The sequence below is a fragment of the Eptatretus burgeri genome, chromosome 15, assembly GCF_056783735.1.
Source record: "Eptatretus burgeri isolate ZD-2024b chromosome 15, Ebu_testis_v1, whole genome shotgun sequence".
NCBI classification, from domain to species: Eukaryota; Metazoa; Chordata; class Myxini; order Myxiniformes; family Myxinidae; genus Eptatretus; species Eptatretus burgeri.
Window position 1 is genome coordinate 15,092,491 of NC_140975.1, and position 26,520 is coordinate 15,119,010.

The window sequence follows — 26,520 nt, forward strand, 5'->3', positions numbered from 1 at the left end:
AAACCATCGAGTATAACCTTTGGCAACACTGATGCTCTGTAACAGAGTATTGCAAATCGGAATCTGAAGTAGTAGTGTCGGTGGTGTTATCGTGCGTCTTCTGATGGAAATTGGTTATTGTTCATATCTGATGCAGAAGCCGTCTTTATTATCCCCATGCTTTAAAAAGAGGGGGGGTGGATATTGCAATTGTCTCTGGCTGTCCATCCGTCGTGCTTTCTCCCCCTCGACGGTTGTGCATAAATTCACCAAACTTGATAGTTATGATCACCACATGTCACGAAGGTGCAAGAGCAGTCACATTTTGGCCCCACCCCTAGGGTGGGGGTAAAAAGGTCCAAATTATGGGCACATTTTCAAACTTTTCTTTTTTATTTAATGAAACTATATGCAATCAACATTTGGGGATGCATGAAACATGTAATGATTTTTTGAGGGAGATTTCACCCTGGTTCATGCCTCAGCGGGTGGGGACTTCGGGGCACGAGGCTCAAAATGGAAGTTTTTTTTTTCATAACTCAAAATTTGAATTTGGGTCATTCCTGGTGGAACTTTTTGCAATAACAAGCATCTATCTGTGTGAGGAAGAACAAATATTGCAGAAAATGTATTCCCTTTGCATTTCAGGAATAACCTCAATGAATACACTTTGTCATTGTCCACATTTGATATTTGTGAATCATTTCATAACCAAGTTTATAATGCAGTGCATACGAGGAATGCTCATTGGTACAAATGGGGAGTAAATGACACGAGTCCATCTTCTTGCTGCAGTTACAAGTTCGACGCTCGTCTGTCATCGCCAAGATCTGCACCCCTCTTTGCGATTGACTCTGAAACCGGAGTGGTGACTGTGGAAAAGGACCTCGACCGAGAGAGCACGGCGGTTCACCATCTCATCGTCGTGGCGTCGGATGCAGCCAACCCACCACTTTCCAGCACCACAACATTGTCGGTGACCTTGCTCGACATCAACGACAACACGCCCAAAATCAGAATCCATATCATGGGTACTTCTTCAATGTCAACTGGAAATTTAGAGGTGGAGGAAAACAAGCCCAATGTTTCTTTGGCCGTGGTTCGCATTATTGATGGTGACGAAGGAGAAGCTGGACGGGTAGAGTGTAAATTGAACCCCCTATGGGGAGACGCTCCAGCTCCTATGATGATGAAAGAAATTGGCAAAGGTCAATGCATGCTGCAAACTGTTCGGCTGCTCGATCGAGAGACCAAGGCAGAATATCGAGCCAACATAATTGCCACGGACCATGGTGACCCACCTTTGACCTCTCAACTGGAACTAACATTGCATGTGCTTGATCAAAATGACAATGACCCGGTTTTTAGCTTGTCGACATATAGTGCCAGCGTTTTAGAGAACCTTCCAGTGGGATCAACCATCATTACAGTCTCTGCCTCTGATAACGATCAAGGTGCTAATGCAGAAGTTAGGTACAGGTTTAATGACTCAAACGACCATCAAGGCTTGGATATCGACACAAACTCTGGAGTTGTAACGGTTGTCAAGCCAGGACTGGACCGAGAGATTCATGATGTCCTAAACCTGTCTGTCCTGGCTTTCGATCAGGGTGAACCAAGTCGAGTCGCAAGTGCTAATATCGTGCTGACCATTCTGGATGTCAACGACAATTCACCGTCGATTCTTGGAAACCCCTTGAGGTTTGAGGTTTCCGAGAACCAGCTACCGGGTACTGAAGTCGGTAATGTTTTTGTCCGTGATCCTGACCAAGGGAACAATGGGTTGGTCTCACTCAAGCTATTACAGGGATCAGAAATGTTTCAACTTGTTAAGACTCCTGAGTTTTCCCAAGCATCTGGATCCAAGAGTGTGACCCAATGTTGGAGACTTTCGACCTTGCGTTCTTTAGATCGTGAGGTTGTCAACATGTTCAATCTGCCAATATTTGCTGAAGATCACGGAATACCATCTCAAAACAGTTCCGCAAGTATCAAAGTGATTGTCACAGATGAGAATGATCATGACCCAGTTATAGTGAAGCCGAGTGACAACATGAGTGAAATATTTGTAGCGATGGATTCAAGAGCAGGCAAATCCCTCTTGAAAATAGAGGCAGATGATGTAGACATTGGACCAAATGCCGAGCTCCGTTATCTGTTTATTAGCGGGAATCCAGAAGAAATATTTGACCTCGATATAAAAACGGGAGAGCTCAAGTTGAAAAAGGCTGCAAAAAATGCTGGAGAAGGATTATACCGACTTGTGGTTGAAGTTCACGATGGTGGAACACCAAACGGGGTCAGTTTGCCTGGAATCGTTCATGTATTGATCAACCAGACGAACGGCAATAGGTCGTTGATCGAAGATATGAAAGCCAGGAGTATGAGCCACCCCATTCATGAGGATGTTGTTCTCGGACGCAACACGAAACATAGCCTGCCGCTGTGGGTTTACCTCGCTTGTGGAATTGGACTGTTGGTCGTACTGCTTGTTGTTGGATTGTGCATTGTGCTTTTGTGTTGCAAGAAGGATAAAAAAGGAGCCAATAAGCAAAAAGCATCCCAAGGGAAGCGAAAGCAGAGGACAAACCGGGGAGTGGCTCGTGGTTCGATCAGCGAAGAGCCACTCTCACTACCATTGCAAGGTCGTGGTGGTTTTGGGTCCGACAATTCCCCCATCCCGCTGAGCCCTGATCAGGCTAACTTACATTTTCTTTCGAGATTTGGGAGTAGCAGAAAGAGTGATCGGACTGGTGATCATGTGGTTTCGCCTGCAGCTTCTCACGGGGTTATCCAGAAGCTCCCGTTGGAAAACACTTTTGTCGAAGGAAAGGTAATTATCAGTCTCCACTTGTGACTTTTTATTTTGGTTGCACTTTTAGTTTAATTTAGTTTCCAATTATTGACTAGAATAGGTTACACTTTACCATGAGTCGCCTCAAAATGGATTCCACTGCATTTTTATATACCCATTTGATTGTGTGCGACAAGGCTCTCCAACGTCGCGTTTGGTGATTTTATTTTGTACAAAAGCAAGTGTAAGGATTTTCCATCACCTGAAAGTTTTCTAATCGACAATGAAAAGAAACAAAAACCAAGACTGAAATACAGAATGAATTGGTGACGGTTGAGATCGATATTTATCTCCGACAGTCCGATGTAGAGCATGATCTTTCAAAAAGTTGTGGACGAGTTGGATAGGTGACAATAAGCCAATTCGATTTTGGTTCAGATCCGTCCTCTCGGTGGGATACATAACAAACCATTCAACCTAGCGGAGGTGTGTGCTCTAACGAGTGCCATTGTAATGCTACATGGGTTTGAAAATCTCATTTCCCGAATCGCCGAACGTCATTCTCGTGACTTGCTCAACTAATGCTACAACGGTCAAAGTGGGCTGGCAAGTTAGCCGAGAGGTACGCACACTCACCTCTGAACTATCTATCCTGGGTTCTAATCTCGGCACAGCTGTACACTCTCACCCTTTGTGTTTCGCAGCCAGGTGAGCAACAATGTTTGTGCCGTCCCTCGAATGAACATTAAAGCGGGTGTCTCATCTGCCGGCATTAGTTGGCGGATGTTAAACATCCCACAGTTTCTTTTGCGAAGAGTAGGTGAGTTATCTCCGGCACCATGAACAAATTCCAAATTCGTCATCTAACACACAGAGGGCACTCCAGCAGCTGTACCCCCCCCCCTCCCCACCCCCAGCAAGCAATGTTTCCAGAAGCCATGTGTTGCATATGAAAGAAGAGTAGATTGGAAGTCCATAGCCTGAGTTCTATGGCGCTAATTTTATTTTGAAACCTTTTAACTTCTGTGAAAATCTACGAGATACATTTACAAGACGTCATTGTACAGTACAAAGAGATTTAAGTTATGTTTGTCTGTTTGTCCGCACAGAATGTGAGTGTTTATTCATTACTTTAGACCCTTCAGAACCTTACCACGAAGACGCCTCAAGACCCCCAAACCCTTTGGGACCTTTAAGACCCTATAAACGACCCTGATACACCCTTTATGTCCTCTTCGACCCTTTGGAACCCCCAAATACCCTTCAGTCCTTTTAATACCCTGAAGACCCCTTTGACCTTTCGACCCTTTTTAGACATTTTAAGACCCTTTTAGTTTCTAGACAATTCCGACCCATTTGGACCTCACATTACACCCTTTCGACCCCTTTGGCCTTTTTAGATGCTTGAGACCTTTTTTTTCAGACCTTCAGACCATTGGGCCTTGACACATTTACAACTAGACCTTTTTGGACCTTTCATTTCGTACATTGTTCCATTTTTTTGATGGTAGTTAAAGGATTTGTCGTTATTTATTTATTTATTTATTTTTTTTTAATGCTGAAAGTGGTGTCCTCGCCACTCCACATGTGGTACATGCAGATTTGATGAACCTGCGCCTTATGTCTACAATGAGGCCGTGTCAAAAGCAAGAATGAAACCTTTAACTTCTTGATTTTGTTTATTTATTTATTTAAATTGTGTATGAAAAGTCATTGTTTTTTTTGTTGTTTTTTTTTCTGCATTCATTTGAAAAAAAAGGTTTCCGTAGATTGAGGTGAGTGTTTTCATGATGGTCAAAGCATTCCCAAAGATTATTTTAGTTTCCAACTTGTTTTTGTTCAATGCATGTGCTCAGGATATTACAAAATAAATAAATAAATAAATGTGAATGAAACAAATTCTAACCCTGGGCCTAATCCCTGTGAATGCATGAATAACTCGAACGGCACTCGGTGGAGCGCATACGTCCACCAGGATGAACAGTTTACGTTTTGCATCCCACTGATGGGCCGGATCTGGATCCGGACCTGAACCAAAATCTCGTCTGCTTGTTATTGTCACCGAACCAAGTCATCCATCAAGTTTTGTCTGAACTCGTCCACAACATTTTGAAATGTCATGCTATAATTGTATACCGTTTTTGGCCCCATCTCTCAATGCTGAAGCATCTCTTGTAAAATTATAAACTTCTTGAATCCGGATCAGGATCTTCATCAAAATTGAATGGATTTATCCTTGTCACACACCCAACCAGTCTAAGTCTACCAAGTTTTGTCCGAATCTGTCCACAACTTTTTGAGATATCCTGCTCACAAGCAAACAAATAGACATCGCTGAAAACATAACCTCCATCCACCTTCGGTGGCAGAGGTAATTAGGACTCCCCAGACTCCTCCGTCTGTCTGGATGGATGTTGAACTTAAGACCTGTCTGCTAGCATTGACTGCTAGTGGACCTTAAACATCCGACTGTATCGCCACAATAAAGAGGAGAGTTATCGGTGGCATCCTGAACAAATTCCAAACTCGTCTTGACCAGCTCCAGTAGAACGTCAGGCTTGGCCAGCTAATTAATGAAAGCCTTGGCCAGCTAATTAATGAAAGACTTGGCCAGCTAATTAATGAAAGACTTGGCCAGCTAATTAATGAAAGACTTGGCCAGCTAATTAATGAAAGACTTGGCCAGCTAATTAATGAAAGACTTGGCCAGCTAATTAATGAAAGACTTGGCCAGCTAATTAATGAAAGACTTGGCCAGCTAATTAATGAAAGACTTGGCCAGCTAATTAATGAAAGACTTGGCCCAATCTTGCACATCCCAGTCGGCCTTTAATCCTACACTTTTGTGACTGAGTGTACCATGATGATTGATGTACTGTAACTGAGGCCGAAGATAAATTTCTGAGTTGTCTTTATTCAGATGCATGTAGTTTTACTAAAGCAAATGGCCAAACTCTGTTCAGACACAATTCTCTCAACGTTCTTATTTAAAAGAAATAGGCAGTTGTTTGGAAGTGCAGTTTACAGTGCAGTGTTTGTTTTTCAATTATCGTTACCGCCTCTGCCACCGGAGGTGAAGGAGGTTGTTTTCACTTCTTTTCTTCTTCTTCTTTCGGCTTGCTCCCGCTAGGGGTCGCCACAGCGGATCAACCGTCTCCATTTCGCTCTATCCTCCACATCTTCCATTGACACTCCAACCACCCGCATGTCCGCCCTCAGCGTATCCATGAACCTCTTCTTTGGCCTTCTTCTTCGCCTCCTGTCTGGCAGCTCCATCTTCAACATCTTTCTCCCGATATACTCCACTTCCCTCCTGTGCACATGTCCAAACCATCTAAATCTCGCCTCTCTCACTTTGTCTCCAAACCGTCCTACCTGCGCTGTCCCTCTAATATACTCAATTCTTATCCTATCCATCCTCGTCACTCCCAACGAGAATCGCAGCATCTTTAACTCTGCCACCTCCAGCTCCGCTTCCTGTCTTTTTGTTAGTGCCACCGCCTCCAAACCATACAACATAGCTGGTCTCACTACCGTCTTATATACTTTCCGCTTCTGTCACAAATCACTCCTGTAACTCTTCTCCACCCACTCCATCCTGCCTGCACTCTCTTTTTTCACTTCTCTCCCACACTCTCCGTTACTTTGGACAGTTGATCCCAAGTATTTAAACCCATCCACCTTCCCCACCTCAACTCCTTGCAACCGCACCATACCACCACCCTCCCTCTCATTTACGCACATATCCTCCGTCTTCCTCCGACTGACTATCATTTCCCTTCTCTCCAGTGCGTACCTCCACCTCTCGAGGCTTGCCTCAGCCTGCTCCCTACTCTCCCTACAGATCATGATATCATCCGCGAACATCATAGTCCATGGAGACTCCAGTCTGATCTCGTCCGTCAACCTGTCCATCACCATTGCAAACAGGAAAGGGCTCAGAGTCGATCCTTGGTGCAATCCCACTTTAACCTTAAACCGGTCCGTCATTCCTACCGCACACCTCACCGCTGTCACACTGTCCTCGTACATATCCTGCACGATCCTCACATACTTCTCCACTACTCCCGACTTCCTCATACAATGCCAGAACTCCTCTCTTGGCACCCTATCATAAGCTTTCTCTAAATCCACAAACACACAATGTAACTCCTTCTGGCCTTCCCTATACTTCCCCATCAACATTCTCAAAGCAAACATCGCATCAGTGGTGCTCTTTCCTGGCATAAACCCATATTTCTGCTCACAGATCGTCACCTCTCCTCTCAACCGAGCTTCCACTACTCTTTCCCACAACTTCATGGTGTGGCTTAACAACTTTATCCCTCTGTAATTTCCACAGCTCTACACATCACCCTTATTCTTGAAAATCGGAACCAGTACACTTGATCTCCACTCCTCCGGCATCCTCTCACTTTCCAAGACTTTATGAAAGAATCTGGTTAACAACCCCACTGCCATCCCTCCTAAGCACTTCCATGCCTCCACTGGTATACCATCTGGGCCAACCGCCTTTCCACTTTTCATCTTCTCATAGCAGTCCTCACTTCATCCTTACTGATCCACCCCACTTCCAGATTCACTATCTCCACTTCTTCCAACCTTCTCTCTCTCTCATTTTCTTCATTCATCAGCTCCTCAAAGTACTCCATCCACCTTCTCAACACACTCTCCTCGCTCGTCAGCACATTCCCATTTGCGTCCTTTATCACCCTAACCTGCAGCACATCCTTCCCAGCTCGGTCCCTCTGTCTTGCCAATCGGTATAAATCCTTTTCCCCTTCTTTTGTATCCAACTTCTCATACAGCTCGTCATATGCCTTTTCCTTGGCCTTTGCCACCTCTCTTTTTGCTTTCGCCGCCACTCCTTGTACTCCTGCCAACTTTCTTCATCTTTCTGATGATCCCACTTCTTTTTCGCCAACCCCTTCTTCCTTATACTTTCCTGTACTTCCTCATTCCACCACCAAGTCTCCTTATCTTCCTTCCTCTGTCCAGATGTCACACCAAGTACCTTCCTAGCTATCTCCCTCACCACTTCTGCTGTAGTTGCCCAATCATCCCACCCATTTTTACCACCATCCAACACCTGTTTCACCTCCTCCCTAAATTTCACGCAACAGTCTTCCACCATCTGGTCCTTGGTTCAGCCCTCACTCTCTTCCTCAACCTCACCTCTAAAGTCATCCTACAGACCACCAATCGATGCTGTCGAGCTACACTCTCCCCTGCCACCACCTTACAGTCACAAATCTTTCAGGTTGCATCTCCTGCTTAAGATGTAATCCACCTGTGTGCACTTTCCTCCACTCTTGTATGTCACCCTGTGTTCCTCCTTCTTTTTGAAATACGTATTTACCACTGCCATTTCCATTCTTTTTGCAAACTCTACCACCATTTGCCCTTCCACATTTCTCTTGTTGAGACCGTACCTCCCCATCACCTCCTCATTCTCTTTATTCCCTTCCCCAACATGCCCATTGAAATCTGCTCCAATTACCACTCTTTCATCCTTGGATACACTCTCCACCACTTCATCTAACTCACTCCAGAAATCTTCTTTATACTCCATCTCACACCCCATATGTGGGGCATATGCACTGATGACATTCATCATCACCCCTTCAATTTCCAACTTCACATTCATCACTCGGTCAGACACTCTCCTCACCTCCAATACCCTCTTGACATAATCTTCCTTCAGGATTACCCCGACACCATTTCTCCTCCCATCCACACCATGGTAGAACAGTTTGAAACCACCTCCAATGCTCCTTGCCTTACTCCCAGCAGTAGCACAATTTCCACTGGTACCCTGCTGACCACCGCTACCGGTGGCGGTCGTTGGTAACCCAGGCCTCGACCGATCCGGTATGGAAATTCGTTTTGTTGTCCGCATAATGATTTGGCATAGGTTTTTACACCGGATGCCCTTCCTGACGCAACCCTGGTCGCCTCTTACGACACACAGGGATATGGTACACCTATTCTAACCGGGGCATACACTGGGCCCAATACAACTGGTACTCATTTCGCCGACCTCGGAAGGATGGCAGGCTGAGTCGACCTCCTGGTGTTTTCGACTTGGTATGTATGTATATATATATATATATATATATATATATATATATATATATATATATATATATATATATATATATATATATATATATATATATATTGTTGCGGACGGCCACGTAACTCCGATCGCGGCACGTCGCCCACTGGACGGACAATTCAGTCGTGACCCTCCGGGAACTATCGCCTCGAGCCAGTCACGGGTGGGCCTTTCGACCTCACCACAATCGTGCCAATCGGCCACCCACGTAGGATAGGGTTGTTCGCCAAACTCGACCTACCTAAGTACCCACGCGGATGGTAAACCGGGCGATCGTACCTCGCCGCAGGTCGACTCCGGACACGAGCCGCTTGGGCGGCCCATTCCGTACTATCGGGATAACTGAGAGGTGTTATCGTCGACCTCGACGGTTCAGATTATTTACCGGGCATTTTGCACCCACTACGAACCCTTTACGTGAAGCAGGATGGAGAGTCAATTAAAAGGAAGGAGATGAAGCGAGATGGGCACAGTTCACACAATGCACATTTATTTCCCGGCACACGGAAAGCACGTATATACAGCCATACAGTCAAAATGCATATAAAGCAACAAAAACAATAAAAGCAACAACGACACAGTTAATACCGACTACGCGCACACACGGCAACACTTATACAGTTTTGCATCACAGACGGCACCAACACACATTTACACAAAAGCAAAGGAAAGAAGCCACCCTCATAGACAAAGAGGCAGACAGGCCTGTAGGCCAAATGTGCGCGGGACCGAGAGGAGCGACCAGGTCCGCGAGACTGGGAGGGTCCTACCCGCGTCCTCGTGACTCGGCGGACGAGCCGTAAATGTGGCCGTGCGGCTGTGCCCTGACTCTGCTCCTTGGCGGGTTTCGTTGGCACCACGTGTGGGGCGGGGGGTGGGAACGGGGCCCCCTTTTGCACTATCTCAGCGCAGGGGAAAGGGAGATTGTTGATGCCCTGGGGGAGAGGAGTGGTTGGCTGGCTTGGGTCCCGCGACGAGACGAGCGATCCCACCCGCAACCTCGCCGCCGACCGCCGTCCTTCTTGCCTCGGACCCGAGCTTCTTTGCCTGCAGTTCCACCGCGCGCACTCGCCTCAACTTCACCAACGCGTCCCCAACAGCCACTTCTCGACGACCCTCTCCAGGCAACTCTAGAACTCAACTCTTCTCAGTTCCGCACTCTCCTCACCTGACCGACCCGACTCTGCCACTCTTTTTAATTCGCCTTGCGCTCGCCTTTCTATAGGCGGGCAGGAGCAGCCAATATGCAAATTTTAGGATCATAACGCGATTGGAGGCGGGGCCACGCCGCCCCCCCCCGGTCAGCCATTGGTCAGGCAAAAATGGGCGTGAACCTCTCCTGATCCTAAAATTTGCATATACGGACTTCACATACACACGCTTGGAGGCGGGGCCAAGCCGCCCCGTGCTCGCTAATTGGACGGATGAGAAGTGGGCGTGTAGCGTTTTTGATCCGAATGTTCCCCTCGGAAAGGCCGCCTTTGCGCTCGCGGCTGGCGCGATCGGCACCAAACGCCGAATGGGCCCGAGACAGCCCATTCGTGTTGGGCAGCCCTTAGCCCGAGACAGCCCTTAGCAACATTCAGTGTTCACAGGTGGTGCGGGAATGGCCGTAGAAGGAGAGGTGAAGGTGGTGGAGGGTTTTCGGTGGTGGAGGGTTTTCGGTGGTGGTTTGATGGTTATGGTGCAGTTTGGGAATGGCGGTGATGCGATGATGTGGGAGCGTAGATGGTGGCGGTGGCGTGGTTGTTGTGTGATGGCGGTTGAGACGTGGTTGGTTCAAAATAACGATAGAACAGAAAAAATGGCTAACTCAAAGCGTCGCAGCCCGGATGAATCACATAAATTCCCTCTATACAACGGGTTTGGGCTAACTGCACATGTACCTATGAAGATATCTCACCTGAGGGTCCTGAATGGTGGTTTGCGAATTTCCACAGCCGTAACAATATATACTGTATATATTAATTCAGTGTCCCAACGGGGATTGAACTCAGGACGTTTTGGGTCCCAAGCCACTGCCCGAACCACTGTTCCAACACCAGGCTTGTTGTTTTTCACCTCTCTCCGTTTGTTTATTATTTGCAAAATCAAATATTTTTCAGTATATTGGTTAGTCGATTTTGTTATTGGCTGCTCTTAGAGCACCCTTATTCTGGACATTTCCATCTGTCTGTCTGTCCGCGAAACTTTGGTCAAGCCTAGGAGCTAAACCACTCAACCGATTCCAATGAAATTTGGTAGGTAGGACCAATATTTCTGGGAATCGTGTGATTTTGAATATGGGATCCCAGGCCTTAGCAACGGCATAGCAACGGCCCGTTAAAGTGGTCAAAAAAAATAAAAAAAAATGTAAAAATCGAAGCTTACAGTTCTGTGCACAATCTATCTCGCACCCTTCATGCCAATTTGCAGCCCGAACTTGAGGAGATAGGTTTTGGGCGAGTACATGTCGAACATTTCAGAAACGGTTAATTGTGAATATCTCTAAGAGAGAGTCATATTTTGATGAAACTTGGGTGAAATGTGTACAATGTGGCTTGCATGTACACAGAAATGAATGGTTGCTATGCACATCTCCGTTGCTTAGCAACAGCTAAAATACTTTATCGTACACTTATTAACCTCCGCCATCTTCGAAGATTGATGGAGGTTACTGTTTTCACCCCTTTCTGTTTGTTTGTTTGTTTGTTTGTGAACAGTATTACTGAAAAAAACTCCTTGACGGATTTCGACGAAACTTGGTGGGGGGATTAGGTATGGTCCAAGGATCATGCTATCAGATTTTGGACATAGTCCAAAATCCAATATGGCCGCTATGGCGGCCATTTTGAAAAAAAATTGAATTTTTTTTTTATTTTTTTTTTTGCATTTCTACATGTTATAAGTGATTTCCAACAAAAAAAAACATGCCAAAATTATAATTGCGGCTGATTTTGGAACTTCAGGTGGATATACCCACGTAAAATCAATTTCTGTCTCAAGGAATCTAGTTTTGACGAATGAATTGAGTCAGGTCAGGTCAGGTATGGGAGCATGTGCCAGAACAGCGCGTCGCTGCGTCCACTTTCTGCCGGTACTCCAGGGGCCTCCGTCTGGCCATCCCCCAGGCAGATGCCAGGCCCATCCCCATCTCCTTGAGATGATGGTCAACCTGCTGCAACCATGAGGCACGTGGTCGGCCCACTGGCCTCCTCCACTCATGAGACTCCCTCGCTGAGAGAATCTGGTGAGCAGGATCAGCGTCAGGAAAACGAGCCACATGTCCATACAGCCGCAGCTGACGCTCACGGACTATGCAGGTAACAAATCTCATCCGAGTCTCTCTCAGCAACCGCTCGTTGGACACAAAATCCGACCAGCGATAGCCAAGGATTCTCCGAAGAGACCTGGTACCAAAGGAATTAAGTCTCCGTCTCAGATCCTTGGTCAAAGTCCAAGTCTCGCACCCATAGAGCAAGACTGGAAGTACTAAGGACCTGAAGACTCGGACTTTCGTCCTCCCGCACAGGTACTGGCAGCGCCACACCCCATGATCCAGTGAATCCATGACTCCCCAGGCCCGACCCAGACGTCTATTGACCTCCGGCTCACAACCTGCGGAGACATGAATATCACTGCCAAGGTAAGTGAATCTATCCACGACCTCAACATCCTCACCACAAACAGACACAGACAGGACAGCAGCATCCAAGATGTCACCGAAAGCCTGGATCTTTGTTTTGACCCAAGAAATCCGTACTCCCAACGGCTCCGACTCCTCATTCAGCACCTCGAGGGCCCCCAAGAGGATGTCTAAAGTCTCCGCAAAGATGACTGCATCATCTGCAAAATCAAGGTCCGAGATCTTGACATTGCCAAACGATGCACCGCAACTTGATCTCTCCGACATCCTCCCAAAATCCAGTCCATACAAGTGCTGAAAAGTGTGGGGGGCAAGTACACACCCCTGACGAACTCCAGTAACAACTGGAAATAAGTCAGAGATGGTACCACCACACTTCACAGCACTCTCAGTACCAGAGTAGAGTTCAGACATCAGATCGATCAGTTTTGGTGGCACCCCACGAAGACCAAGAATCCTCCAGAGGACATCCCGATTCACTGAATCGAACGCTTTACAGAGATCAACATAGGCTGCAAGCAGCCCCTGCCGAAACTCTCGTCTGCGTTCGGTGAGGACACGAAGTGCAAGGATACGGTCAATCGTTGACCTCTTTGGTGTAAAGCCTGACTGCTCTGGACGCTGGTGCTCAAGCAGATGGTGGCGAACCCTATCAAGAATTATCCGAGCAAAGACCTTACCCGGCACTGAGAGCAGCGTCACCCCCTCGGTAGTTGTTGCAGTCTTGGCGATCACCCTTCCTTTCCAGAGAGGGACAACAAGGCCCCTCTTCCAGTCAGTTGGGATGATGCCCGTTTTCCAGACAGAGCACAAAACTGCATGCAACGGCGCGAGTACAGCATTTCCACCAGCCTTGGAGAAGTTCGGCATGGATGCCACAGATCCCTGGAGCTTTGCCCCGCTTCAACTGGTTCACCGCAGCCCGTGTTTCCACAAGCGATGGTGGACCACAGTTGATTCGAGGGTCAGCAACAGGGATTGTAACACCCTTGACGTCCAACTCGACAGCTGGGGGATCAGCCTGGTACAACCGCCAAAGTAACCGGCCCAGCGGGCCTTCACTTCAGACTCCTCTGTCAAGAGCCTACCACTCTCTGCTCGAACTGCAGTGCTCCGAGGGATGGGCTTGATGAACGTAATGCGCGAACCCCTGTAAGCGGGACGAGAATCACCTGTCCACAGGTGATGCTCTACCCCTCACAGATTCCTCGCACATAGGCCTCCTTGTCCACCCTCAGTGCACGTACAGTTTTACGCCTCAGCTCCCTGAACAGCTCAGCTCTGCCATTCAGCCTGGCCCTGCGACTCTGGTCAATGGTATCCAGTGTCCCTTGAGAGACAAAATTCTTCTTTGCCCTGCGGTGAACTCCAAGGCATCCACCGGCAACATCAAGGACGGTGGTCTTGAAGGTGCTCCACAACTCTTCAGGACCCCCCAAAGCACCCAGACCCCCAAGTGTCCACTCAGCCTGTTCGCAAACTCCTCAGCTACTCTCTCATCCCTGAGCTTTGGCAACATCCAGCCTAGGCTGGGATGGTACCATTCTCCAGGATTTAAGGTGCAGCTTTAGAGTTGCTACAACAAGCCTGTGGTCAGTATTGAGGAACTGAGCACTCCGGTAGACCCTGCAGTTCTGGATCATCCTCCAACGACCGCCAATGAGGACATGGTCAATCTCCTTTGCCACACCGCCAGCGTTGGAATACCAAGTCCAGCGATGAGCTTGCGGGCGCTGCAACCATGAACCAGCCACCCTAAGTCCATGACTTCTGCAAAGTCAAGGAACTTAGTGCTATTCTGGTTCATAGTTCCTGACCCATGGGGACCAACACACACCTCATAACCATCCCTATCAGTTCCAGTCGATGCATTGAAATCCCCCAAGACTAGAAGTGTATCTCGTCTGGGGCACTGATCAACCACAGACTCGAGTGTGGCGTAGAATGTGTCCTTCACGGTAAGATCACTCGCCTCAGTCGGAGCATAAATAGAGACCAGGGAAATGACACCTAAGGAGTGACGAATCCTTAATCTCATAATACGCTCGTTGACCGGTGTTACCTCAATTATCATTGGGGTCAGCTTATTGGACACAGCTACAGCAACTCCTTGGGTATGGTAACCATCAGAGCGACCAGACCAATAGTAGGTGTAACCACCCACCATTATCTCGCCGCAATCCGGTCTCCGAACCTCAGAGAGAGCTGCAATCCCGATGTCCAAACGCTTGAGCTCAGATGATAACAGAGACAGGTGATCATCCTCTCTTAGGGATAGGACATTCCAGGCACCCACCCGAAGGGACCGCCTCAGGTTAACCCAAGGAGACCGCCGTCTGGTGGACGACACCTCAGCACCACTCCGACACACTCTCCCGCAATCTGACCCAGGATGTTACCCCGTGGTTTCCTCCTATCAAAGATTGGGGGTCCCGAAGGCTTTGCCCCAATCCCATCATCCGGTGAGCTGCCCTGCGAAGGGAAGCTGCACAGGAGGTACTCCCACGGAGTGGGTTTTCAGATTTTTTTGCGTTTTTGCGTTTTGCGGAATGAAGCGTTTTACGGTGGCTGGAGTGCAAATCCTGCCACCAACCTCCTAATAAGAAGTAACCCAACTGCAGGAGGACGTCCGCAGACACAGTTGGGCACTAGATATGGATGGCCGTTGGCTCACAAGGAGCTCCTCCGCCCTTTGACAGGTTTTGTTTTTAATCCTGCTGGGTGTCCATATCCAAACACCCTCCTCACCAGAAAACCTGGTGGGGGAGACGGTTTAGTCGCCGACAACCCGACCATGGAACAGGTTAGTACAGGTTTACATGGTACCTGTAGCAGGTCACAGATCGAACCTGACCTGACAAAATGACCTGATCGAACCTGAATGAATTGAGTATGAAAGGGAAAGTTGCAAACTATAACTCTGTGATCACTGTTGACGTCAAATTGAATGAATAGGATATCAGGTTCACTTGAGTGACCTAGCAGTATTGGCGGTGGAGGTTTTACACTCTACCGAGTGCTCCCCCTCTCGTTGTGGACTGTACAAAAAAATCAATACCTCTGAAAATGGACCTCCGAGGGACCTGTTTTTTGTGCCCAAGGAGAATGTCTTGCAGCATCATAAAAAAATAAAATCTTTAGCGAATAGATAAATGGAATTACCAGGGCTGCCATTTGTTAGTCTTTCGAAACATGCCTGAAATTTCACAAGGAGGGTTTCTGGGCACAAACTAAGAGGGCTGTGATAATCATATTTATTGTGCTAAATTGATTGACAGCATGTATATGAATATTGGCAGCTTTCCATCTAGAGCGAGCAGCCATGTCGCCTACTGGCTTGTCTCTGTCTGTCTGTCTGTCTGTCTCTCTGTCTGTCTGTCTCTCTGTCACCTGCAGGTCAAAATTTTAAACCAATCTTCAGGAAACTTAACTTCATGGTTGAGTTTGTCATGAGGAAGAAGCCTATTGTTTTTGAGGTCAGAAGGTCAACATAGGCCCAAGGTCAACAACTAAGGAGGTATTTCTAAAATCTCAATTTTCATCTGGTTGACTTGAAATTTGAAGAGGATTTTCATCTCAGGTCACTGAGTTAAACCAGCCTATTATTTTTGAGATCAACATAGGCCAAAGGTCAACATAGGCCGGATTTCTAAAATTGTCAATTTTCATCAGATTGATTTGAAATTTGAAGAGGATTTACATATTTGGTCATTGAACTCAACCACCAATTATTTTTGAGGTGAAACTTGTTTTATGGATTTTGCAACTGTCGTGCTCTGCACCACGACTTCTTCTTTGTTTGACTGTGTGCATGATGTTTCAAAAAGTTGTGTATGGATCCAGATGAAATTTGGTGGGCTGGTTGGGTGTACGACAAGGACGAACTGATTAGATTTTGGTGAAGATCCGGATCCGCCTCTGACGACTGAAATTTTTTAAGTGATTCTTCACCATTGAGAGATGGCCAAAAACGATACATAGCATGATATCTCAAAAATGTATTGGGCCCAATATGTTCTCGTGGATCAGGCATTACCTGCCAGAGGTATGTGCTCTACCGAGTGCCCTAGTAGTTTATAATATATTTTGATTTGCACCAAGTATCATGTACCTTTGATTTGTCTCGCATTCGCTGACCCACCCTCCCCCCTCTCTCCTGCCATCTCTACTTATCTACAGCCGATTCTTCGCTCACATGGTCCTGTCACAGTGGATCAAGGTAACAGCCTTCCTCTCAATGCTGCTCTGTCACAGTTGTATTTTCGAAGCTCTCCTGAGGGAAGCCTGGGGGATGGTCGGCCAAGAGAATACAGTCAAGCTGGTGGGTAGGGGTTTGTGTATTCATAGATTGCTGGTTATCTAACAAGGTGATGAGTTGGAACAAGGTATTTTTTTCTTTGCTGGGGGTGGATAAGCAACAAAGCTGAAGGTGGTGGGGTTGGGATAACACTGGATTAAACAAATGTGTAAGCATTGATAATGGAGAATAATCCAAAGATAAAGATCCCCAAGTAGGTGTCGCTAGATGAAGATGATCCAATCGACTCCAGAAGAGGTTGTGAGTACAATTAAAGGAATTAAACAAGCATACTGCCAGGATAGAAGATATCCCCTCAAGGGTTTTCACGAGTCCTAGACCAGCAATTCATCCTGGCTGTAGCAAGTATTTCAAGTTGTGTGACACACTTTGAGATGGCAAGAATTTCGAAGTGAATGGGGTAAGGCAATAAGTCCCCACCTCAGTCTTCAAGAAGGGTAGTCGACTGAAATATAAAAGCCATCATGATATCACCCTGTTGAGCTATATCTGCAAGGTAAGTGAAAGAATCCTTGAGAGATGACGACATAGTCTTGGCGAAGGGAAACTGGATCTGTGCCAGCGTTTATATTAGCCCAGGCGGTCGAATGTTCTTGAGAATGGAATAAAGTTTTTGACGTGGAAGAAGCGTATGACGTAAACCTGTGCAAGGTTGTGGGAAGTGCAGGAGGAGCTGGCTTGCAGAACTCCGGGGAAATTATTTAGAGTAATCAAAAGGGTGTACTTTGTAAAAGCACGGTGTAGTCACGTGTGGAAATGCCAAGTCGGAGCCGGTGTTCTTGTCGAAGAAGTGACTAGTCTCCAGTTTTTTTTTTTGGGGGGTTTTTTTTCTTGATGGCGATAATCATGTAGGTTTGAGATTCCTCCATCTTAAGCAGATGAGGTGATTGTGGTGAAATCAATGGAAGATCTTCAAGGAGAAGTTGAGAAATGGCATGCATATTTTAAAGGATGTGTCGTTGAACTGAGTGCATTTCGATCTGAGGTGCTGGTCGTAGCAAGAGATCAAAACCATTGATTGCTCCGTCACGGTGAACGGGAATGAAAGAGGTCAATCATTTTAAAGGCATTATCACTTTGAGAGCAAATTGCAATTTAGATCAAAACACAGTGATAAATGTCTCATTACTCTAACCATTACTGTAGGACCAAAATACACCTGAACAAGCAAAAACCCTGATCTATACGATTACTATGAACAGTCCTGGATCATAACGGCACAGACCCCAAGCCAAAAGTTGAGCAGCAGATGCGAGTTTGAGAAAAATTAAGAAATGTATGCGGTGGAGCACGTTCGGGGGTTGCATCCATTCAGCATGACGTTGCAATGGTTTGGTTGAGATGGTTTTGGACATGCAAAGAGAATGAATGGATCCAGATTGACAAAGGGCTGCAAGATATATATATATATATATATATATATATATATATATATATATATATATATATATATATATATATATATATATATATATATATATATATATATATATATATATATACATATACATACACCTATACCTGGAGACATACGGAAAAAAATATAGACTAAAAGGCTGATCGAAGAAATGGTGTTTGGATAAGGTTGAATATGGAATAAAACAAAGGAAGTAAGTAAAATGTAAGACACCATTCTATGGAGAGACTTTATCCAGCTGCAGAGATAAACCGACCAGCTCGATAATGATAAACTTGTCTTGGCAACCTGTATAGCATTTGGGTTCAAGTCCATTTTAGTTTGTTTTGTTTTTTTTAATTGTTATTCTCCTCAATTGTAGAGCCCTCTGGTTTGGTATTTTAACCTGATAACCTTTCCACTCCCCCTCTAATTTTTTCTTCTAGCACCTCTCAAGGTGGACATGAGAGACTACTCGGATCCCCACAATGCTTTGGATGTAAATGGCAAATTGCCAGCTTTCTATGGACCTAATCGCCACTCTTTTCATAAGTACCAGAACGATGACCCTGCTCACTACCAAAATTATGACCCTGCTCACTACCACGATTATGACCCTGCTCACTACCACGATTATGACCCTGCTCACTACCACGATTATGACCCTGCTCACTACCACGATTATGACCCTGCTCACTACCACGATTATGACCCTGCTAACTACGATTATGAACCTGGTCGTTACGACGATTATGAACCTGGTCACCACGACGATTATGAACCTGGTCACCACCAGGATTTTGACCATGGTGGCACGCAAGAACATGCTGACGTGTTACGTTATGACCAACTGCTGCCCAACGCCTTGATGGACAAACAGCCTCTGTACAATCTTCCTCTCGACTCTGCTCCATTCTCTACCTTTGGCAGTCATACCTCGCCTGATACAACCTACACGTGTCTGCCCACGGCAAGTCTGAGTCACAATGTACCCATGACCGACCTGTGACCTTTAAGCTAAGGTCACATGAAACCCAAATTAAACTGGAAAGTGATTGTGTTTTGGTGTCTTGGCCACCACAAGACCTGCCTCGGAATTCTATATTGGCAAAAAAATGGCCGACTGAAATAATTTTGCCATGCAGACATTGATATCATTTTGTTTTTAAATTCCAAACCCCTCCCCATACCATTTCAATCCCCTCTTGCTCCCCATTGTGAATTGAGTGAAAGCATTTCTTTGGTTGGTCAGCCCCAGTTTCGGACTTTATTTGGTGGCTGGGGGTGGGGTTCAAGGGTGAAGCACAGGCCCTGAAACGCGACAGAGGAAATGCAGCGGCCCGTTCACGTCGTGATTTGGACCCGTTTTTACCCTCAGATGAAATGGTGTTTGGTAATTGGAATTAACAAATTGTCTTTTTTTTAACTAACCTTTTCTAGAAATGCAGGTAACATCAAAGATACAACTTTATTTTATTTTTGTTTTTCTTGCTTGCCTGTAAATGTTTGCTGCCTTCGAGTACCATGCCAAACATGGTGCATGTCTGAGGGGTTTGTACATTGCTCGCAGATAAAATCGTCTTTTATTATTATTTTTTTTCTGGCAGAGCAGGCTCCTTTTTCCATTGTAATTAATGGGATTTTGCTGTACATAGACATTGTGCTCGAGTTGGGGCATCTCATCATCTGCTTTGTTGCAAGGCTCGTGCTCTGTATCACTTCTGCCCTGATAAACCAAGCTCGACATGAACTCGATTGATACGTTTTGTTACGTCGTATGCACACTGACTCGAGACTGTATCAAGGTTGCAAAAAAACCCCGAATGGCAGTTTAAAAAGGGTTATGATTGGAATGAACACATTGATTGTGCAATGTTTTGTCTCTCTTGTAAAATAACCCAGCAGTTATTTTGGTTTGTAAACACCACCCTACCTCCCCGTCCCCCTCCCCCTCCCCCTCCCCCTCCCTGTCCCTGTTTATTTTTTCCACCTGGTGCATGCTCTTGATTGGTGTTTAAAAAGCAACAAATGCCATTTCCCCTGCCCTTTTTATTTTATTTTTAAGACCTTTATCATTTTTGCTTTGAATTGATTAATTTTTATATAATAAATTTCTGCATGATTTTTCCACTTTGTTCCTTTTATATATATATATATTTTTTTTTTAACTTTTTTTGCGGGGGGAGGGAGTTATGTTTGTGTTTGCACAAACTAACCAACCACGTTGTCCTTCTGTCACAATGGCGAGACTGCAGCAATATCACATGCCATTTACACAAACCAGGATACACGCAAGGAATTTTGGGACAGGAGGAGGACATTTGGCCTGTTATTCCTCCACTACACAAACCATAGAAACATCACCTGTCCACATGCAAGCTCCTTACAAGTCCTGCCAATATCCCTGCACCCCTTTATCTCCAATGCATCTATGTAATGATCTAATTCCAATTTAAATCTATCTAGCCCTTCTGCAACGAGACTCAGTAGCGGAATGGTTCGAGCGTTTGCCATGAGGCTGGGAGGTCAGTTCAAGTCCTGGCCGAGTCATACCAAAGACTTTTTATTTTAAAAGAAAATTGTGCATGCTGCTTCCTTCCTTGATTGATGCTCAACATGTAAGTGGATCGAGCATGGATAAAGCAATGCTGAGAAGACTGGCAAACCACACAGTATAAACCCTTGCCAAGAAACTGCTTCAGCAGCAGCAATGCTCTTCTGTAAAGAGAGTACAGTATGGTTCAGTACTCCCTCTGTTGCCACTACCTTTCTGGAGAAACCATTCCATGCATTAATTGCTCTGACTGAAAGACCTCCTGCTGTATTACTGCACAAACACTCTCTCTACTCTCAGGTTGCTGAAATCATAAACATCTTAATCAAATCCCCTTGTGATCATCTCCTTTTGAACATATAAAGTTCTTTCTGGTGAATCAGTTACCTTGCAATATGACTGACTGACGGGAGCGTCCCGCGGCTGTTAAACTGGGTTGTTCATCTCGAAGAGCTCTTACTTGTGACCATATGTCTATTTGAGGAAGGTGAGAGCATTGTGGACTGTAGGTGGAGGTACCATGCTGGGATGACCTGTGCTGTTGCATTGTCCGGCTAACCGCCAGTGGCTGAACTCTCCACCAAACATTGCTTTCAGCATCTCACTTTTAGCTTGTGATGCCCTCTCTGTCAGACATTGTTCAAATAAATACATAATGGAATAGTGACTGAACTTGTTCTACATTGGTATGTTCTTGCTGGTATTTGGTACTGATAGGTTTTGAAATGCCACTGGTGCACTTTGGCTTGGTGTTGAATGCCATTGTACTTTTGTTTCCTTTGAGTTCAGGTTGCTGAGGAAAAGCACCAAATGCAGGTGTTTTATTATGAATATCTAGGTTCTTGGGCCCAGGACTTGGGATAATAAAATTTTAAGGTTCATTACATACAAAGCAATGCATTCTGGATTCAAATTTGCGGACATGGCGTTTGCCACTGCCGTCGTACTTTGTCTGTTTATAGCTGCTTCCTTTTGCACAAACCTTTCCTTTTAACCTTGTGTGACTACATAATGAGATCACCTGACATTATTTTATGCTGTCACGGTGACAATAAAGCTTCTTGAAGAACGAACAATGTTGGAATGTGCCTCGATTCCCTCCCCAATGGTTGCTCAAAACCATTGATTTTTTTGCGACCCGTCCCAATTCCATATATGATCTTGGTTCTGTGAATTGGCTAAGTTGTGCCTGGTTGTGAAAATAATTTGTATGTTCATCCCTGTACTGTATAGTAGATGGAAATCCTTTGTGCTGTATCGGGTGTCCCTTAAGTGTACCCAGTTTTAAATGCTTATTCTTTATTTTTATAAGAGAGGGTAACATCTTAGATCTTGTTGGTTTGGCAAAATGGTACTTTGTCCCACATGAGCTGTGCCGTCGTGGAATGGTTGGACACAAAGTTTCACTGATATCTGATATCCTTATAAGCAGGATTTGTTGAATCTCACATGAGCACCTGATTTGTCTCCCATTGGCCACAAATCAAGAGTTCCACAAAAAAAAGACTTTGAAGGAATAAGTTGTTTGAAATGTCTTGCCACAAACCTTCCAGGATTGCAGAGTAAACTTTGGACTGCAAGAATGTACATGCATCGAATCGGGCAAGGGTAGGGGGTGAGGGGGGGGGCACCCACTGAACACATGCTTAAAAAAAACGTTTTGACTTGCTTTCTCTCTCGAACCATTCCAGTCTTACAATCGTAGGATTAAGAGTTGAGGTGTTTAAAACTAACTTGTAGGACATCCTGTATATGAGGCCCCATGAGGAGGAGTGATTTAATCGTCATTTTTTAAAAACGTCACAAATCCAAGTCAAAGTTTGCGCAACTTCAAACGCTGTAATTTCGTTATCGTTATAGATAGAAACATCATTTAACCAGAGTTGGTGTCAAAGCCACCCAATGCTCGCCTGTTTATACATTTATTAGCTCGCCTGTTCGAAGAACAGAGAGCAATAGCGATACCCCCGGCGTGAGCGTGAGCGTGAAAATGTTAAAGTTTTTGGTGAAAGTTATTTTTTTCCTTTCTAATGTTTTTATCTACCACACTTTTTATATGCCCGATATATATATATATATATATATATATATATATATATATATATATATATATATATATATATATATATATATATATATATATATATATATATATATATATATATATATATATATATATATATATATATATATATATATATATATATATCGGGGCGTATTATGTGATACCCGTCCGTCCATTCCTGTCCGCACTCTAACTCCCAAAGTTTTCAACTTTCACATTTCATATTTGGTACATAGGTACAGACTGTGGAGACAGTGTCGTGACATAAGTTCGTCATCTAAAGTGGTTGCCACGGCAACCAGGATGCTGTTTTCCATCCGTTCCTGTCTGCACTCTAACTCCCAAAGTTTTCAACTTTCACGTTTCATATTTGGTAATAGGTACAGACTGGAGACGGTGTGTCGCGACATACGTTCGTCATCTAAAGTGGTTGCCATGGCAACCAGGATGCTGTTTTCCATGTAGTAGCACAATTCTGTATATACCTTCTTGTTCGGGCGTATATTGTGCTCACTTGCACTCTTGTTACTGATTACAATATACAAATACATATATTGCTTTAAAATTATTTGGATCAGACTTCACTGCAATGCTTTATAAAAAATATTAATTATTAGACGAGTCTTTTTTAAAACGATAAATGTATAAACAGGCGAGCATCGGGTGGCTTTGACACCAACTCTGGTCGTTTTTAAAAGACTCATCTAATAATATTTTTTATGAAACATTGCAGTCAAGTCTGATCCAAATAATTTTAAAGCAATATATGTATTTGTATATTGTAATCAGTAAAAAATAGTGTGGAAGATAAAAACGTTAGAAAGGAAATAACTTGCACCAAAAACTTTAACATTTTCACACTGACGCTCATGCCGGGGGTATCGCTATAGCTCTCTGTTCTTCGCACAGGCGAGCTAAAAACCGATAATTAGTGGTCATGGAAGGGTAACTGTGTGTTATGATTGTCATTAATACGAGAATAATGGTAATCATGATAAAAATGGAGTAACATTTTTTTTTTTTTAACTGTTCCACTGTTGTGTTTTTAATCCTAAGCACTATTGTTGCATTATTGTAGTGAAGTACAATACCAAAAACCTATTATTACTGGTCATGGAAGGGTAACTGTGTGTTATGGTAGTGCCAAAACTAGTTATAGTTACGAGAAGAATGGTAATAATGGTGACAACACAGTAAAACATAAAACACAATAGCATAACAATAATGGAAGCAATGATCAGAGTAAACAAGGTTATTAATAAGACAAAAACATTATCAAACTCACGTCGTCAGGGGGCAGTGCGTTGACTAACAGCTGTAGCAATTATTAATAATCCGTCATCCTTGTCATGTAGGGGTCGTCAAAAGTAAGCAGGCCTAGGAGGGTGGGTGTTGGTACGTCGTTATGGGAGAGGGGCAGGGCCTCCCATGGCGACATAATCGAGGTTGATGTTGTCTGGGTCATCAACCTCTGATTCTGCATCAGACAACTGGTTGTCACAGGAATGCATCTCACGTTGTACCAACGCCTCCCACCACAAACGGTTACATGTAGGGCTGATGAAGTCTGTGAGGGCCTCCAAATCATCCACCTTCTCTTTCTGCAACAACCGTTCAGAGGCATACTTCAGTGGGAGGTCCTCCCTGGCGAGGTTGAACTCTGCAGCTGAGAATCTCCTCCTGTCTTGCATGATGCGGACTTTGGTAGCTGCTGCATCCGTGGTGTCATAATCCGGCTTCAGCAGATATCCCTCCTTGTACTCAGCTGCAACAACAATCTAGGCAGCTGAGGAGAAGAGTGTGCCAGCAACCTTCCTCTTGGTGATACGGCCGAGGAAGAAGTTGACGTCCAGGAAGTTCTCACGAACCATGTGGACGACAGCGTAGGGAGGAGTAACTCAGGTAGCGATGATGTTGCGGTACTCCTCAGGTGTCATGACTATATTGCGGCGCTGGACCTCCAACTCGATGTGGCCAAACACAGCATCACAGGGCAGGTAGGAATGGCCAGACACTAGAAACGAGAACTCCACCGTGCCAGACGAAGACTGTGCAGCTCTCGTAACCCCATAAGTACCATCTGGAGGTTTTTGTTTTGCCCAGCACAGTTGTCAGCAATGATGCTTAGTGTAACCCTACCATCCACACACTGACGCCCCAAGGTCATGTCGAGCCACCTGAGGATACAACTCGCTACCTCAGACGATCCTCTCCGTGCTGTTGACTCATCCCACACAAACAATGTTGTTTTGTTGTCCTTCAGGTTTGTGACGGCAAAGTTATAGACCCACAGTTTTCTTTTGTAGTAGGCCTGGCCTACTGTAAGGTGGGGGCAAGACAGGGTCTGCTGCAGGTCGATAACTATGGCCATCCTGAAGGGGTCTGGGTCGGTCTTGGCTGTTTGAAGTTCCTGTCAGGCCCTGCGGTACCGGGTTTGGTGCAACTGTAGCTCCTGTTGCACCGCAGTGGCGTCCAACCCCTCTTCATTTTTCCTGCTGATGAGTGTCTCCAGCCTTCCACAGGTGGTGCAAACATCCTTTTTGGGAGGTTCAAACCCGATGTTACACTCCTCAGAGAACACCATTCTGTAGAACCTGAGGTTGACTGGTTCTTGCCCAGGCTTTGCTTGGTGCAGCCACTCTTTGTACTTGCTGTACAACTGAGGAATGCTGCCCTCTGACCCCAGGTACTTCTGGTTTGGACTGTTGGCCCTGGTCCTGGTGTAATGGCTACAACTCACCAGCAACATGTTGATGTGCTCATGCACATGCGCTCAGCGGTCCCCAGCGATTTTGTTTTGCGGTGTTTGACGACCGCGTTTGTCTGGCTCTGCTGTCCCAGTCTCCGTTTTCTTCGTGGAAAAGGCATATTCCACCTTTCTTTTGCTGATGCCATGCATGGCAGCAAAACCCTCTTTACAGATAGGGTAATCAGTGCCTTGGTAGTGGATGCTATACTGGTTGGTGGTGCTACGGCGGCTCACAACATTGGCAGTCCGCTTCCTTTTTATTGCCTTCGGTTTGACACGGCCAATAATATAGTTAGTTTGAGCCTCAAAATTTCCAAGGGCCCAAAAACCAGCAAAAATAGCCTTCACCTGGTCCTTCCCAACCTTGGCAAAACACCCGTCACAACAAGGGGTGCCAAGCATGTGCGCCCTTACGTCGTCTCCTGTGTAAGGGCTGTGGTACGCCTGGCCAAGGTTATGCTTGGCCTTGGCCACCTCGCGCACCCACGTTTCCGGCTTCCTTACACATGGTGTAAGAACCATGGTGTATTTTCCAGGGATTGCAAACGAAACGCCAACAAAGATGGATACCACTGACAAACATTCAAAAAAGCAATGCTAATAATTCAAGTGAAACATACAAAAATAATAGTAACAATAATCGCATTATAACAATAAAAACAATAAAGTTTTCTCCTGGATAAACATTGCCTTACGCTCGGTTGAGCTGGCAACTGTGGTGGGAGGCATGGGGGTGCGGCACGCTGCACCATGCCGCCTCCCACCAAGGAAGATTTCTGCGGGCGCTTACACCATTCCTCCTCAGACTAGCATCCAGCAAGACGCGGCTGGCGAGACAGCGCTTGTGAAAGTTTTTTTCGCGAGACTTTCAGCCCTATTTCGGGTGGAGTTTTGGTGTAAGGGACGTGCTTGGATGATAGGG

The 26,520-nt window shown here is 45.4% G+C and overlaps 1 protein-coding gene across 3 annotated transcripts in view; it reads left to right on the forward strand.

Annotated features, from left to right (window-relative positions):
• The window catches only part of LOC147011601 (protocadherin-1-like), a 34,464-nt gene extending 14,106 nt beyond the window's left edge, over positions 1-20,358 (forward strand). For 2 of the 3 annotated variants that reach the window (XM_085858026.1, XM_085858027.1), the window contains exons 6-8: positions 775-2,812; positions 16,696-16,837; positions 18,677-20,358. In XM_085858026.1, the coding sequence (XP_085714152.1) occupies positions 775-2,812; positions 16,696-16,837; positions 18,677-19,239 (2,743 nt within the window). In that variant the 3' untranslated portion in view covers positions 19,240-20,358. The remainder of the gene's footprint in view (positions 1-774; positions 2,813-16,695; positions 16,838-18,676) is intronic. The other variant, XM_085858028.1, reaches the window with a different exon arrangement.
• Positions 20,359-26,520: the final 6,162 nt, after the last annotated feature.